Consider the following 15,000-nt stretch of genomic DNA (forward strand, 5'->3'; position numbering starts at 1 on the left):
ATACTAAAGCCGTAAACCAACCAACCAACTGTTTTGCTAAACTCTACCATTTTAATCTAACGCAAACGAGTAATAATATAATCCGATTCAACTCTGAACCTGTCTTGTCCAGCTCCACATAAGACGACCACGCCATCGATGGGCGGTCGTCACTGGAAACAATCGGGGTACGGTGGCTCCTCATCACGCGACGATATCTCCTCGAAGCATCATGCCGCACGCGACCTCCGCTCATACCGACACGCACCGTACGCGCGTCCATCGAAGTAAATCGAAATTCAAGCCAACCTCGCGGTCACTCACTCACTTAACTCTCCGTTGTTTGCGTACGCCTTCCATCACAAGTGGTTACCGGTGGAAAAAATGACCATACATTGGGCCAGAGTATTGCAAATTGCAACTTGTATAAGCTCCAGAAATTGTCGAAACGGGTGAAAATGTTCACTGTTTTATCACAACGTTGGTCATTCTTTCGTCCTTACTCAATGGAGATAATTTTTCGAATAAGATAGTCAACTACACTAGTGTTGTTCTTAAATGTACATAAATCATTGAATATTTACACCGAACTCGCTACTTAGCTCACTAAAGTGCGTCCCAAAAACGGATGCCTCACCTAGTTATTCCTCATTTCAAGGGTGGATCAACCCAAAACCACTTAAATAAGCCGAATTCTACTTCATAGTCTATGTAACGAAAGGTTTTTCAATGTGATAAACCCGTTTTAATGGTAGCCTCAGTTGTACATAATCGTCTTATTTATAATAAGTTACTACGACCATTACCATTAATTGGAGACATTCGCTATCCATTATATGAATCGTGAAGTCGCTACGTTAAGAGCCACAAACAGATACGTGTCACGCTGATAGTCAACCGAACTGTTAAATTGCAGCACTGATTAAACAATATACGACAGCAATTGATAATGTAAAAACTCGTAAAGTGAACGTGGACATCGGAAATCATCTGGTGGCAATACTTAGGTTTTTATTATTCCAAGAAATGTGTTATTTTAATTAAGTACACGCTGGGTTGTTAGTTATTACCTTTATTTTAATGCTCAACTTAGACTCGCGAACCATTACAAATAACCAGGTGAAGCTATCCAATTTTGGGCACAGTGTAGGAAAAACGAGGAGAGAAAATAGCAGACGTTTAGCTGCTAAAACTGACCGGTACGCGAAGACGGAATATTGACGGCGATCACTTTTGCATCCAAATCGATAATTGGATAATCATTTTTTAATAAATTCTACATCAAACAATTTAAAGCGATATCGTTGACGTTAAAATCAATTAAAAAAATACAAAATAAATGGTTTATTGAACCAGCTAAAAAAAATCCTAAACGTTACATACTATGATATCAATGGTTAAACAGTGGAACACAATAATAATAATTCTGGCCGTAATTTTTCAAACTATCATGAACTCTATGGAGCTAAAGTACAAAAGCATTCAAATAACAGAAAATGAAAAACAATACCATGAAACATAAATCAAAGTGACCCATGGTGGTATGCCCGAAGCAGGAGCAAAATTTAAAGCAGATGAAAAATCAAGAAAGACAATTGCAAACCGATGCCAAACAATGCATAACATTAACATAATAACATTGAATAAACTTAAAACAATATTAACATTATTGTTAACATAGAATTTTCCAATTGTTAACACCGTTCCGAGCGTGCAATGCGCTGGTGAACCGATATTAGTAAACGTATGTACTCAACGCATCGTATCGCGTTTTTCTCTTCCAACAATAAAACCGTTAATAATATAAAGTAACGTGCTATTAAAAGAAAACAGAAAGTCGCAAAACGATTATCCCATTACCAAGAACCAAAAACTAGTTCAGGTGAAAAATCTTACCAACATGTAACAATAAACTACCACAATCATTAATAACAAGGATGAAGCCATATTATGCCGCATGATAAAACAATTCCGATTGTACAATAGCAATAATCCGTACCAATAAAAAGTTCACAAACCAAAATATCCCAAGAAAACCAGCAATGTGTAAAATTTTTGGAAAAGTATTTTATCTTCCACTCGATTAATGCTGCATTCCTTTTCCGAATTACAACATCATGCACCTCCGTACACCTGACGGCATGCGACGCGAATGATGATTTTGTATGTTTTTTTTTTTCTTTCGTATCCGTTGTAGACCTACCGTACGCCAATCACAGCCATTCCACAATCAGTATCCCTCACCAGCATACGTTTATGAGCACACCATTCTACTACCCGCCGACCATACGCAATCAGCCAATGATTTCAATCGATTACCAGCGCCATTGTTCATTCCCACCAGAAGCAGCAGCACAGTGGCTGATAGGAGCACCAGCATGAACCTGACCTCGCCTGCGATCGATTGAAGATCACACGGATGCCTCACCTGAAGCACGCTTGCAGGAATCGTATTTCAAAATGGAATATTTTATATTTTATTTAATCTCTCATTTTATTCCTGTTCTAAGTAAGCAACAACAACGAATCTTGGAATGCTTATGAAGACTGATACGTACGACCATCAAGTGATCGTCTTATGAGGAAAGCTAGTACTGCCGTAGCTAGTTTTTTCTATTCGCTTGCCAGCTATGTACCGAAATACTGTTCAATAAACACGAGACTAAAGCAGAAACTACTAACCATTCAAACATCCTACCTGTATTGTTCTTTGCTTTGGAGTCGCTATGCGATTTTGGTCCCTCTTATTAATCTCAAAATGCGAATCAGTTACGCTTCTTACTCGGTGGTGCAGGTTTCGACGGATAGATCGCAAACAATGCCAGCTGGATACCGCTCAGTGTGACTGCCGCCAGGTTTTGAAGCTGCAAAATAAGCAAAATTTTTTCATCAATCGTCAGCGATCAACGGTTGCCATCACCAGCACTTACCACAACGAACACATTGTTGAGGATCACACCGTACAGCAACCAACTGAGACCGACGATCGTACCGGACAGGATCATTGGAAACGGTAACCCTTCGGTACTCTTTCGCCGAATGATCTCCGGCAAACCGATCAGAGGCTGTCCGATCAAACACAGCATCAGCACGGTCAGTATCATACCGAACCGATCCTCGACCACGGCCGGATTCTCAAACTTTGCGTACAGCAAAACACCAAAGGTGAACAGTGTCGTCCACAGAGACGCCCGCCAAAAACTACCCCTCTCCTTGGAAGGGGTGTAGAACGCAAAGAATGCCGCGTACGCGAAACTGATCGCTAGACCGACGAGATTTGAGTTGATCATCACCGAATCACCCATCAGCATACCGTGTTGGAGGAAGAGAATGGTTCTGCAATGAAAAACATGGATTTAGCAGCGGTTCACCAGACGTCCGTAGGCCGGTTCAATGCAGCTTACAGTCCACAACCACCGATGAAGGGCATCGGCGAGAAACCGTCCGTTGTACCCTTCTTGCGGATGTCATTGCAAACGAAACATCCACTAAACATCTGTCCGACGGTCAGCACGCCGGCCGTAAAGCCGACATGCTCCTTGTACGGCTGCAATAATTCCGAAATCGCTTCCATCTCTCGCTAGAGCCACAGAGATGCTGCGTAAATGGACGAAGTGGTTCCGAGCGAGATACACCGAATACTAAGCCACCTGGTCCCGGTGTTCATCGCGGAGACTTCGCTCCGTTCGCCAAGGGTAGCACCGGTCATCAATGTGTGCGTCCGCGCGCGAGCTATGCGCGCAACCCATTCCCCAATGCTTGGCGAAGGTCACATTTCGTACCGGTGCGCTTGATCGAGAGCGGCAGATTGTTTGCCCCTGTGACTTGGCATGTTCTTTATCATTTCGCGCTCGTTACGCGTGTGTAGTCGGGTGGTGATGATGCTGGTGGTCACACGCAACCCACCAACCAATCAACCCTCGGCGCGAAACACTCACTAGCACGTGGATCGCGATGACAAACCAAAAAACGTAAGATCATATTACGCACTAGCAAGCATAGTGATGCACAGGGCGGTCACAACCATCAGTGAAGGAGAATCTGTCTGTGAGTGCTGTGAGGGACATGATTGTGGTTATCTTATCTTCGGTATCATTTTCACACTGTTCAATCCCAGCTTCGGATGCGATCGATTTCGATTTTATTCACACACTCGTTCAAGTGTATGCGTAATCGTGCGCTTTTGGTCATTTCGCTGCAGGTGAATCAGCTGATTACGGCTATGACTGCATTGCAATGATTAATGATTACAGCATTGCATTGAGTCACTTTAGGGGAAATCATTAATCATCATTTCATCAATCATTTTAGGTGTGAATTTGGAGAAGAAGCATTTCAAATATTTAATATTTTTCTATTTTATACATTGGTTGCTTTGTAGATATTACAAGAATATTCTGGAACATACTATGAGGCACAAGCAGGAAATAATCTATTCGAAGTATAACTTTCTTTCGAGTAGGCCATGTTGTGGCTAATGAACTGATACCATAGCGACTACAAATCTCTGAATGTCTGAAGGAGTTAGATCGTCTAAAATCGTTTTTGTGCTAAAAATTTCATCCTCTATTCATCAAAATAGCTGTACTAATTATATTTGGAATTCTTTAACTATAAAACCGCCAAAGAACTTCCCCAAAAAGGACGAAGTCCAGTTATTTTGTAATCACTATCTTTCGCGTTCCACAGTTATTGGTTTTCTAAAATGAGTTTCTTGTACGTTCCACCCTCAGCTAGCTCACCCGGTGCAATCACATTCGACACACACTGTTAACTGACACTTCAACACTGTCCGCCCCATACCATCCTTCAAGCTAAACGCCACGGAACGGACGCGGAACGGCCGGCAAACTGCCGATAAACGAAACGACGCGCCATTATCAGCTCGGAACCGGCAGGCCAGAGAGTGTCATAAAAAAAAAACACCATCATCTTCCCACCACCACCACCTCCATCGCCTCTAACAACACAATCCCTAACGGCAACAGACAGTCTCAACGGCTGTTTGCGACTGAAAATCCTTAAAATCACTCCACTTGACCAGATAAACCATTCCATGAGCCCATGAGCAGGGTACCCCCGGGTGAAGCAGAGATTATTGTTGCTTTTTCCGTTGTCCAGCCGTACCAGCGGCTGGATAAATGATAAACAAGGATAACTGAAGCGTACATAGGGCCAGCGCGATGATTTTCTGGATCTGTAAAGCACGCGAAAAGGAGAGGCATTAGCGTATCAACACTATGTAGTGGGAACACATTGCATCCACTGGACTTACGACTATGAACGAGTTGTGGATTAGTAGCCCATACAGTAGCCACAGGATGGAGGCACCGGTCGAAGCGACTATAGCTGGCAGTGGCAATCCTGCCGTACTTTTAGCCCTTACAATTGTTCCCTGTGAGAGGGAGGTTTATGAAAGGTTAGACCATAATAACAGGGGACCGGCGATAGGCCTAGGCCTGAACTTACCAGCTGGGTCAATGGAAGCGCAATGAACATTAGAGCGAGCACCGTTATGATAAGACCGAGCCGATCCGTGATCACAGCATCGTCTCCCTGGCAACCGTACGCATAAATCGCGGCCGTCGGAACACCAACAACGGACAGCACTTTATACAGCGAACCCCGTGATTCGGCCGGCGTGTACCAGGCATAGCAGAGCGAGTAGAGAACCGAGAAGGTCAACGTGCAGATACTCGTCCCAATCAAGGTCGGGGACTGTAGCTTCAGAAAATACTGCAACTGCAGGAGTGATCTGTAATGGAGTTGGGAAACAAAACAAACGTTCAATTAACAACTGATGCCACTGAGATAAACCCCAAGCAGGAACATACAAACTGCAGCCAACGATGAAGCGCACCGGTGACACGCCATTCGAGGAACCACGTCGGTAAATGTCGGCACAGATGAAACACCCCGCCAGATACTGCAGCACCGTGAGGAGACCGGCAACCTGACCGATCAGTTCACGGTGCGGATCGAGAACATTCAGCAGCGGTTGCAGCATGGTGTTGTTCTGCTGGTGCGTGGCCACTGGTGGTCGGTCCGAAACTAAAATAACATTTCACGAGCGAGAAAGAACTCGCCCCAAACCGCACTGAGCGACGAAGATGGCGATGGCGGTGACGATGACGATGAACCCGTGGATCGGTTGGGGGTGAGTTGCGCCTGCTGAGATTGATCGTCGCGACACGGCGTTGTGGATGATTCTTGCCACACTCACGCAGTAAGCCGCTCAGCTATACAACTCTCGCTAATCTTATCACCAACCGGATTCTATGTTTGACTCTCGCATTAACGGATTGTGAAGATGAGTCTCGGAGGTCGAGCCAAGATTCTCTCGCTTGTGTAGCAGCATCATCAGTGGAAGACACGAAGCGAACTAGTCTGGCCTCTGCCTACTATGACGATGTAAAATGGCGGCTTCTCTTACATGGCCTCTAGAGGAGATTTACAAAGTAGAAACTAACCCCGATACCCCGTTGTTTCAGTAAATCCTTCCCACCTTAGTGCTGCAACTTGCAGAATATAATTATGGTAATCCCAAGAAAACCAATTTAGTATTCTAGCTCCAGCTAAGATTGAAACCATGTCCTCATGTGCAGTGCTCCTGGTACTGGCAACACGCACATTAGCATTAATGTTTGCTTCTTCGAAACAATGTAACCAAACAATGCTTCCCAGAAATGCTCTGCTAGAAAGGTACTCCAAGTATCGTCAGCAGTAGCTGCATTTGCATACGACCGTCGAGACAGCCTCCGGCCACAACAGGTGGTAAGCTGATAAGGAGAACGAAGGAAAGGGTTTTCCGTTCCATCGCACCAGCGCTAGCGCAGCTCGATTTCCATTGTTTCGTCTGGTGCCACGGTTTCACGGAATTACAAATTCTAGAAGACGTTTGTGCGATAAAGTGCCGTTGCGCTGCAACACATTGACACTGGCTCCTGCTGAGCTGACATTTAATCAGGGATCGAAACAATGCTGAACACTAAATTCTACGTGCACCCCGGTTGTTGCTGTGCTGGTAAAAGTGTAGTACATCAACTGCACCACAAAAAGCACAATCTACCGGGGTATAACATTCCGCTACGGAAGAAAAGCGACCAGGAGCGACAAAAAAAAACGACACATTGGTCTCGGGATTTTCGGAACATGGTTTACATAAATGCAAGGCAACGGTGACGCTGTCGACCTCCAAGGCAGCTCACAGCTAGGACACTAATAAGGCCAATGTTTCTCCCGTGCTGGAACATGTGCTTTTTCTTCTGAATAAGTCATGACTCAAGGCACAGGCTTCAGCATCGTGATACCCCGGTATTCGCGATCCATTTCCATCACGTCCTTGGTTGGCTTGGCTGGATGACAGCAATCTGGTTGATAATGCAGCCGCAAGTTACGATCCTGACGTTGCTCATGATGTTGATGATGTTGATGATGATGGTGATGAAGGAGATGAAGGAGATGATGATGATAAGTAAAACCATCTAGTGCCAGCCTGGTCGTGTTTCGTAACTTTTATTGGCATTTAAAGTTGCTCGTACTAGAACTAGAACGTCGTTGTGCAGAGTATGTGAACCTATGCGGGTTGACAAGCTCCGCTCTGCGGTAATTCTACATTCGGAGAATAGCAGAAAGTGAAGGTTAGAAAAAACACGAATCCAGGAATAGCTTCAATTGAGATCCTACCTTTTTTTTTTACTTTTCCACACCCCTCGGCGGGGAGAACTTTTAACAAGCTCCATTGTTACTGCAAACTTTTCATTTGATCACCATGAAACCACGCAGCAATTGTTGAACAGTTGAGGCATGATATTTGTAACTTTGTAGAAAGTTACATTTCCTGCTCTTTTCGCACCGTTCCATCTCTGAGTGACGTATTGCCCAACGAAGGAAGGCATTTTTATAGCGCAATTGTACAGTAAATCGAAATTTCACGGTAGTAAAGCAAGAATTTAACGGGCACGGTACACCAGGCGAGGGGCTAGGTAATGAAAGAGAAAATGATTTGTCAACAACAGGTACGCAAACTGTTGCGAAACCGAGAAACGAGTCAGTAGTTGGCGGCTTGGTAGCGTTAGTGAGACATTTGCGGCAGAGTCCTACGGTTGGCCTGGGTGTATCGTTTACACCTTCACGCGGTTATCAGCACACACGGTTCGCCGTTCGCAGTTATCGCTCTTATCGCGGTTCAGGTGAACCGATAAGGGGCGAGCCTTGCCACTTGTCAACCCAAAACGAGGAGTGTTCGCAAAACACACTCCACACTTTGTGGTGAAAACGTTTCTTTTTTTGTCACCTCACGAATAGCAGCTACTCTCTAATCGCTTTCGCTGGCTGGTGGTTGTCCAACCCAATTAGCGAACCCAGCGAGCCCAGCTCAAGTCCAATCGCAATCTAATTATCTTTTTCCCCTGAACGATGCCATCCACAATGAATGACCGGTGCTGATGCTGATGATCAGTTTCTAGTGCTACTGGGCATCAGGCTGGCTCCGGCTTATAAGCGTTGGATGGAGGAAATGATTCCGGTACCATGTTCCACCCAGCAGAGGATAATCCTCTTCGTTCACCGATCACGGATTGCTGACACCGTCTGACCGAGTCAGGGGGCAGTAGGCCATAACGCCAGTCATCCTTTTAATAATCCCCAAACAGGTGTTTCGCTTCATTTTCATCTCTCGCGCTCTCGACGTTGCGACGATGCTGACCATGCACCGAGGTTTCAAATCTCGATCTCTCTTCTGCCAGGATCAAGAATTAATTTCGTCGCTCATTTCCAGACCGTGTCCTCTCAGCGTATGTGCGTGCGTGCGTTTGTGGCTCATAACGAGCACTAATCTGTGGCCACGGTTCGATTCTCTCCGATTGCCGGAGTGCAGGAACGTAGTAGCACCATCGCCACAACCGGTGCTCTCCGCTCGTTTGTCATTTATTTCTATTAGCTCTGACAGCGCAAACCAGGATATCCATAGCAAAAGTCACTAAATCACCACCGTCACCCCCACCATCCACGGGCGAGGATCCGGTTAAGGCTTTGTCCACGGGGCGGGCCGAGCGGTACACATAAACGAGCATGAATAAATATCCTGGCCGCAGGCGCTCGTATGCGTTTGCAGCACCACGCGTCTCCGTCGACCGCCAACGGCCTTAACGACCGCATCAGATCGAACGACTTCATTCACACAAATTGACAAATTGGATGGCAAAAAGCTTCACTTCCGTCCGCTACCTCTACCATCACGATGCTCGATTGCTTGCCGGCTGGCTGGCTGGATCAATTGAAATGTTTTCCATCCGCGCCGCACGCCCCGTGTCCACTGAGCGCACATCACTTTTAGGCCATCATCTCTCTCTCTCGGTGCCGGAAATGTAATAACGGGGTGAGCTGTAACCATTTTTCCATCTTTATTGACTGGAACCCCGGTACACCTCGTTACTACGGATGAACGTTTGTAACGGTGACCGTTAGCGTCGACCATTCCGAGTCGCAAAACATGACTTTTCATGCTGCTGCTTTCGTCACAACCTCCACTCACCTGCCCTGGGGGACGATAGTGGACACGATGGCCACGTCGCCGTCGACTAGGGCATCCAATTAACTTTGGCACAATCTTTGCTGATTGGCAATCCGATGACCAGCGGCACCACCAATGGAGAAAATGGTGCAGGTGATGATGGCATGTTTTAGGTGAGCCTTTGGGGAAAACTGGGTCATTGGCCTTGGGTATTTACCATGCGGATGGTGTTTTTTTTTCAGTAGTTTGTACAGCTAAGGCTGATTCTGTTACAACGATAAAAAATGGTCCAATTTCCGCCAGGAATTGATGTACAAACACAACCACACACAGTTTGAGTGCTCGGTCACCGATAAAACGGATAACATGCCTCATGACGAATGAAATGTTCCGCTACTAACAAACCAATAGACAAGGACAATTCTCTTACAGTCTCCCCGAGTGTCACTCCAAGTGAAACCACAACGGATCCATTTTCCTTTCCACAATAAAGTTACCAAAAAGCCAAAAGGTCCTTAAAGTCTGCAGCCAATGAAATCCTTCGAGGATTTATTGTGCCCTCTGTCAATGGTGTAAAGCTCTGGCAATCGTACAGCTGAATCCTTTCTGCGTAGCGGATTTGATCCCCTGCCTCTGCCACCACGTGCATCATTACTTTTTCTTCTTCTTCTTGCTTCTGGTGTTTGCTTCTGGAGGTGTTAAATCACGGGAAACCAAACACCTCCTTGTCGAGGGCCACGAGCACGTCCTCTCTGCCAATCCAATGAATGACTCTCACTCTCTGTCACTCGAGCTGAATGAAGGGATTACTGCCTGTGCGGTACATCCGCTTGCACTGGACGTGATCTTGAAAGCTGCTCCTGATGTTGCAAAAACGTTCATCACGAAGTGTGGGTGTCTGTGCGAGACACATTGCATTCCAGGCAGTTATGGCTCAACAATGGCCCTATCTCTCTCTCTCTCTCTCTCTTTGGTATCTGATCAAACAGGGAACACACGTCCAAAACACACGATGCCATTGCACCGATAATGACGCTTTCCGGTGGAGAACAATATGCTCTAACCCCGTACGGCTGTAGCGTCAAAAAGCCCGCAATTAATATGCAAATCTGAGTGACATCCCATTAATTGCTTCGCCTGTCAAGGAGTCATACCCCCGTTTGTACCCCTTCCTTCGCCATTATCGATTCCATTACGTAATTTAATGTCCATCAATGAGGTTTGATCTCACTGTCGCCAATTCGATCTTACGAGTGCCTCTGCGCCACCACCACCACCACCACAAAAACCAATCCATGTGGAATCCCATTTATACCATACATAAATAAAGCCCGAGGATTAAGGGAAAATTGAATCAAGCTTTCTTTCTTCCACTCCCTCCCTCCACTTTTCCATTTTCCGGATGATAAAGGATTACGCGCGAACTGACGCTGCTAGCTGCTCGATGATTTGCCAGCACACATGACACGAGGAAGTGCGCGAGGAGTTTCAATTTCAATTTAAAAGTAATTTTGTCAACCAAAACCTCGCACAAAACCAAGGAACCGATGACGAACGCCCGATGCAAATCGCGGGAAACACAATCGGTACATAGTTACGGCGGTTGGATGGACGCGTTTACAGCCCGAAATTGATGTGCCATGTTCGATGTTCCAACCCGGGCATGCCGAATGTCGTACTGGCATCCCGTTCGCATCCAACCGTTGTCGCCCCATTGTCGTGATGGATTGACGCGAACGAATACTGGCTCGCACAGATTCGCGTTGCGGTGGAAAAACGGATTTTCCAACTCAATCCGCGAACAAGCTGACAGAGCTGTGGTGGTTTTTGGTAGGAATTTGGTTGGAATTTAATCCGGTTGGACGCACGTGTGCGTCCTCTTCCTTCCTGGAGAGTGCCGTGCAGCCATGCTGGTACTGCTGGTGGATGCTTCAGGGAACTTCGGAACGCACCGAATGTGTTCCTTGGCATGGAAAGCGTTCCGAGAAATCCGAAAACACTCCGATGACTCCGATGATGAAACTGGAAAATCATATCCGGTCAACTGTAACGTAAATACTAACGTTCGTCCACAATCTAGCACGACTTCACTCAGGAAAGGTAATATTCAATTATCGGGCACGACCCGAAAGTGGAACAACCATCTGCCAATCTGCTAATTAAGCGCTTATCATTCAAAACCCACCTTCTCGACCAGCCACAGATATCACAGAGTCGCATAGTCAAATCGTAAAACAATAAACCTATTTATCGAGTCGCAGTCACGTAGCGCACAGCACATCAAATGGTCGCACAGACCACGTTCTGATGAGAGCAGAACTGGCGCATCGGTTATCATCACACACCGGCTAATTTACACGTATTTGCTCGGAATAATTACATAGCATTGACAATTGTACCGACCTTCAGCCATCAGTTGCGTGGTAAGGAATGCAACGTTTTCCCTTTTTCATTTCCATTCCTCCACCAGGAACCACCACTTCGCTGTACGCCGCACCGAGGAGGGAATTGCAATTGCGCTTTCGGGGTTTCGGGAAGACGAAGAACTCTGTTTGCGTACGAATGCGAATGCGGGTCGTTGCCGGAGTCAACCAAACAAGACACAGCACGACCGGAACCTGTTTGTTTAGCTGATAGTACCCGGGCTGGCTCCGTCCGTTTATCGAGTAAGCCTCCGAGGGGTGCAGGGTAGTAGCTTTGTCGAGTGGCGTCGTGACTGCCTCAAACAATCGCAACAAAAAAGGGTTCCTTAGGTGCGTGAGTAACTTTACAATCGTGCCGGTACCAGAGCTGTAGAGAGAGCCACACCGGGGGCCAGACCAGGTACGCAACAGACGTTGGTGCTTCGGTGGTCCGCCGGTCGTTATACTCACCACGCTTCATCCCGAATGGCGTCTTCCGAATCCGTTCATGCTTCGTCGTGGAGCACGTTATCACATGTTATGCATTCCCCCCCCCCCCCCCCCCACAACGGGTGCTGGTATAGCTGGCTGGTTCCTTATCAAAGGGCGCGCAACCATCGCCCCCTTTCGTGATGAACCCGCAAATACACCACTCGCAATTTTGTGGTGAGTTCACCAGGTTCGTGCTGCCGTCCGTTTCGTTATCCTCGGCAGTTCGTGGAAAACCATCGCCTGGAGTAGACGCTAAGCTGCACGAGTACCGAGCGACCGACCATCGCCGTATGATGGTCGCGCCATATCGTCGCGTCATCTACTGAATACGGTTTTTGCTTCCCACCTCCCGCCCCCCGAGGGTCTGTTATGGTGTTGTGTTTGTTATCTACCTGCCCAAGGAGGAGCGGGTGCCGTGTGTGTTTGTGATGCTTAATTTCCACCCTCAAGGGGGCTCCGTTGTGTTAAGTTGTTTTAAGTGTTTTTCTTCCAATGCTCCAGGGCTTGTGTTGTTGTGTTTGGTGGTCACCTGGTTCTGACGAGAAGCTCAAATCGGATCGTTGAACGGACTCACGTGTGTTTTTTGGGGTCAAGAAACAAATTAACTTCCTCTGCCTTCCGTTTCGGGGGCCACGTGTCCGTCGCCGAGTGAACCCCCCCCCCCCCCCCCGAATCATCATCAACGATAACCGATTCTTTGTGAATTCATTATTTGTTCGCGCAATCCAGTAGTAAAGGTAGACAGGATTTACCGATTCCCCGTTCTGTCCTGTTCCATTTCTAATCTAGACACTTTATTAGTTTAGCCAGTTTTGTGGTACCCACCGGGAACCGGAGCCAGCAGTCGAAAACGAACGAGGGAATGGTGCCGGGATTGTGATAAAATTTTCATATTTCCATTTAAGAAGTTTGTGACCAAAGCGTAAGGTCAGGCGGAAGGCACCACTGGATGGTCTCGCCAACGAGGGTCCCAAACCCAAGATAATTCTTGGGTCCTCGACGGAAACCGACCAAAGAAGGCGGACCTTGGGTCCCCAGAGGGTACAGCGCACTGCTACTTCCTCGTGTGCTGTCGATTTTGGGCGAGAAAAGGGAACCAAACCGTGCCGTGTGCACGTCGGTGCTGCCACGAAATGGTTCAAGTGCTGCTGCCCCCACTAACCAGCTAAGGAGCAGCACCTTTCGTTCTGAGCTCCCGATGGTTCCTGTGGCCACGTCAGGACCACTACGACCATTCTCGAGCGCCTGCCGAACAAAAGGAAAGGGAGCCGGCCAAAGGAATTAATTCTGGTTTGATTTTATTTATGCATTCGCGCATTGTTCCATTCCTTCGTGGCCACCATTTTTCATAGTGTGGCGAGTGGGTTGAGTGAGATGGCGAAATGAGAAAGAGAGGGAGGAAGGTTCTTCGTTTAGTTACTTTTCCGAGCGATGACGTTTTCGCGGCATACGTCGCTTGCTTCGATGCACTCCACGGCTTTAAGGCTACTATGGAGGGGGGCCTTTGGATTAACCAAACCTCACTTTGCGGTTACCATGTGCGATGCTGTGGCTGCTACGCTTTCGGCACTGGCTGACGCAAACAGGCGCGCTAGGCGTGGGAGCAGCTGTCATGGTGGATAACATGTGTGTTTCCTGGGACATCCCGGCTCCTACTGGCTGATTAGTGAACAAAAGTCACACACTTATGCTCAGGGAAGCAGCAAGAACTGGTACTACCAGGTAATTCATTATCCTCCCTCCGACTGTGGCAGTCAACTGGAAAAACTAAAACGCGACTCGTGCGGCTCTCCACGTCTGCTGCATAGAAAGCGGCGGAAAACAAAAAAAGGAAGTCGGTCAACAGCGGTCACTCACAGTCACAAACACATACACACCTGGAGGAACCGGTGGAACACATTGTAACAGTACACGGTATGGTCTCATATATGGTTCAGTGAAGCCACCTTCCGCCTGGAAGGATGTTCTGAACTGAACGCAACCCAGGGAATGTGCATGGAAAAAGTGCATTCGCACCGGTGCCTCCGGAGGGACTTCTGTTATGCCTTTCTCTTCCTACTTCCCCCTCATTCTAACTCTGACATTGTCGTGGATTCGCGCGAAAGAGGAGAGCTCCAGTAGCAACAAAAAAAATAAACGACGAAACCTCACGATCGTTCCCCGTGGGCTGCCGGGCTCGCAGGGTTGGTGTTGATGCTAAGCCACAAATCCAGTGGAAAACAAGCGGTCCGGAAAGTGCGAAAGGAAAAGGGCCACTGAACCAGAGTGAATGTGAAGAGTGTGTAAAAGGTGAAAATTTAATTAAGAGAAGACACAAACACAACCCCTTGGCAAGGGAGTCGCCTTAGTCGCCAGCTGCTACAACCGTGACGTACGGGTACAGTAGAAAGAGCGCGGAATGATGGGACGCAATGGTATTCAAATGAAAATGGTGGTCCCATCCGCCCCAGGTGTGCTTTATCTGTGCTCAAGTGCTAGTGTGTGTTGCTAATGCAAAACATGACCAGCTGGCTGTTACAGTGTTTTAATAATCATTACCTGTGTACTTATCGTTCTCCGTTTTCTAGTCTAACTGACGAAGGATATCCGCCATTAAATACCACGACGGAGTTC

The 15,000-nt window shown here is 47.1% G+C and overlaps 4 protein-coding genes across 6 annotated transcripts in view; 2 read left to right on the plus strand and 2 right to left on the minus strand.

Annotated features, from left to right (window-relative positions):
- LOC126569841 (KH domain-containing, RNA-binding, signal transduction-associated protein 3-like) overlaps window positions 1-2,417 on the plus strand; it is a 3,812-nt gene extending 1,395 nt beyond the window's left edge. The window contains exon 4 of one of the 2 annotated variants that reach the window (XM_050227223.1): window positions 2,177-2,417. In XM_050227223.1, coding sequence (XP_050083180.1) covers window positions 2,177-2,361 — 185 coding nt within the window. In that variant the 3' untranslated portion in view covers window positions 2,362-2,417. Of the gene's footprint in view, window positions 1-112; window positions 1,663-2,176 lie in introns of those variants that run through there. The other variant, XM_050227225.1, reaches the window with a different exon arrangement.
- A 10-nt stretch (window positions 2,418-2,427) lies between these two features.
- Window positions 2,428-3,626, minus strand: LOC126569842 (sugar transporter SWEET1-like). Its single transcript, XM_050227226.1, has 3 exons — window positions 3,384-3,626; window positions 2,910-3,315; window positions 2,428-2,843 (listed from the first exon to the last, which is right to left on the minus strand). Exons 1-3 carry the CDS (start codon window positions 3,551-3,553, stop codon window positions 2,745-2,747), a joined length of 675 nt encoding a protein of 224 aa, XP_050083183.1. The 5' UTR covers window positions 3,554-3,626; the 3' UTR covers window positions 2,428-2,744.
- A 710-nt stretch (window positions 3,627-4,336) lies between these two features.
- Window positions 4,337-6,084, minus strand: LOC126581401 (sugar transporter SWEET1-like). The gene is made up of 4 exons (XM_050245016.1): window positions 5,814-6,084; window positions 5,449-5,734; window positions 5,255-5,374; window positions 4,337-5,176 (listed from the first exon to the last, which is right to left on the minus strand). The coding sequence occupies exons 1-4, from the start codon at window positions 5,984-5,986 to the stop codon at window positions 5,075-5,077; spliced, it is 681 nt and encodes a 226-aa protein (XP_050100973.1). The 5' UTR covers window positions 5,987-6,084; the 3' UTR covers window positions 4,337-5,074.
- Window positions 6,085-12,613: 6,529 nt separating this feature from the next.
- Window positions 12,614-15,000, plus strand: part of LOC126572942 (AP-1 complex subunit gamma-1-like) — a 28,441-nt gene continuing 26,054 nt past the window's right edge. Inside the window, exons 1-2 of one of the 2 annotated variants that reach the window (XM_050232676.1) lie at window positions 12,614-12,749; window positions 14,955-15,000. The exon at window positions 14,955-15,000 is cut by the window's right edge and continues 263 nt beyond it. The gene's annotated coding sequence lies outside the window, so the exon portion shown is untranslated. The remainder of the gene's footprint in view (window positions 12,750-14,954) is intronic. The other variant, XM_050232678.1, reaches the window with a different exon arrangement.

Source organism: Anopheles aquasalis, chromosome 2, assembly GCF_943734665.1.
Source record: "Anopheles aquasalis chromosome 2, idAnoAquaMG_Q_19, whole genome shotgun sequence".
Lineage (NCBI taxonomy): Eukaryota > Metazoa > Arthropoda > Insecta > Diptera > Culicidae > Anopheles > Anopheles aquasalis.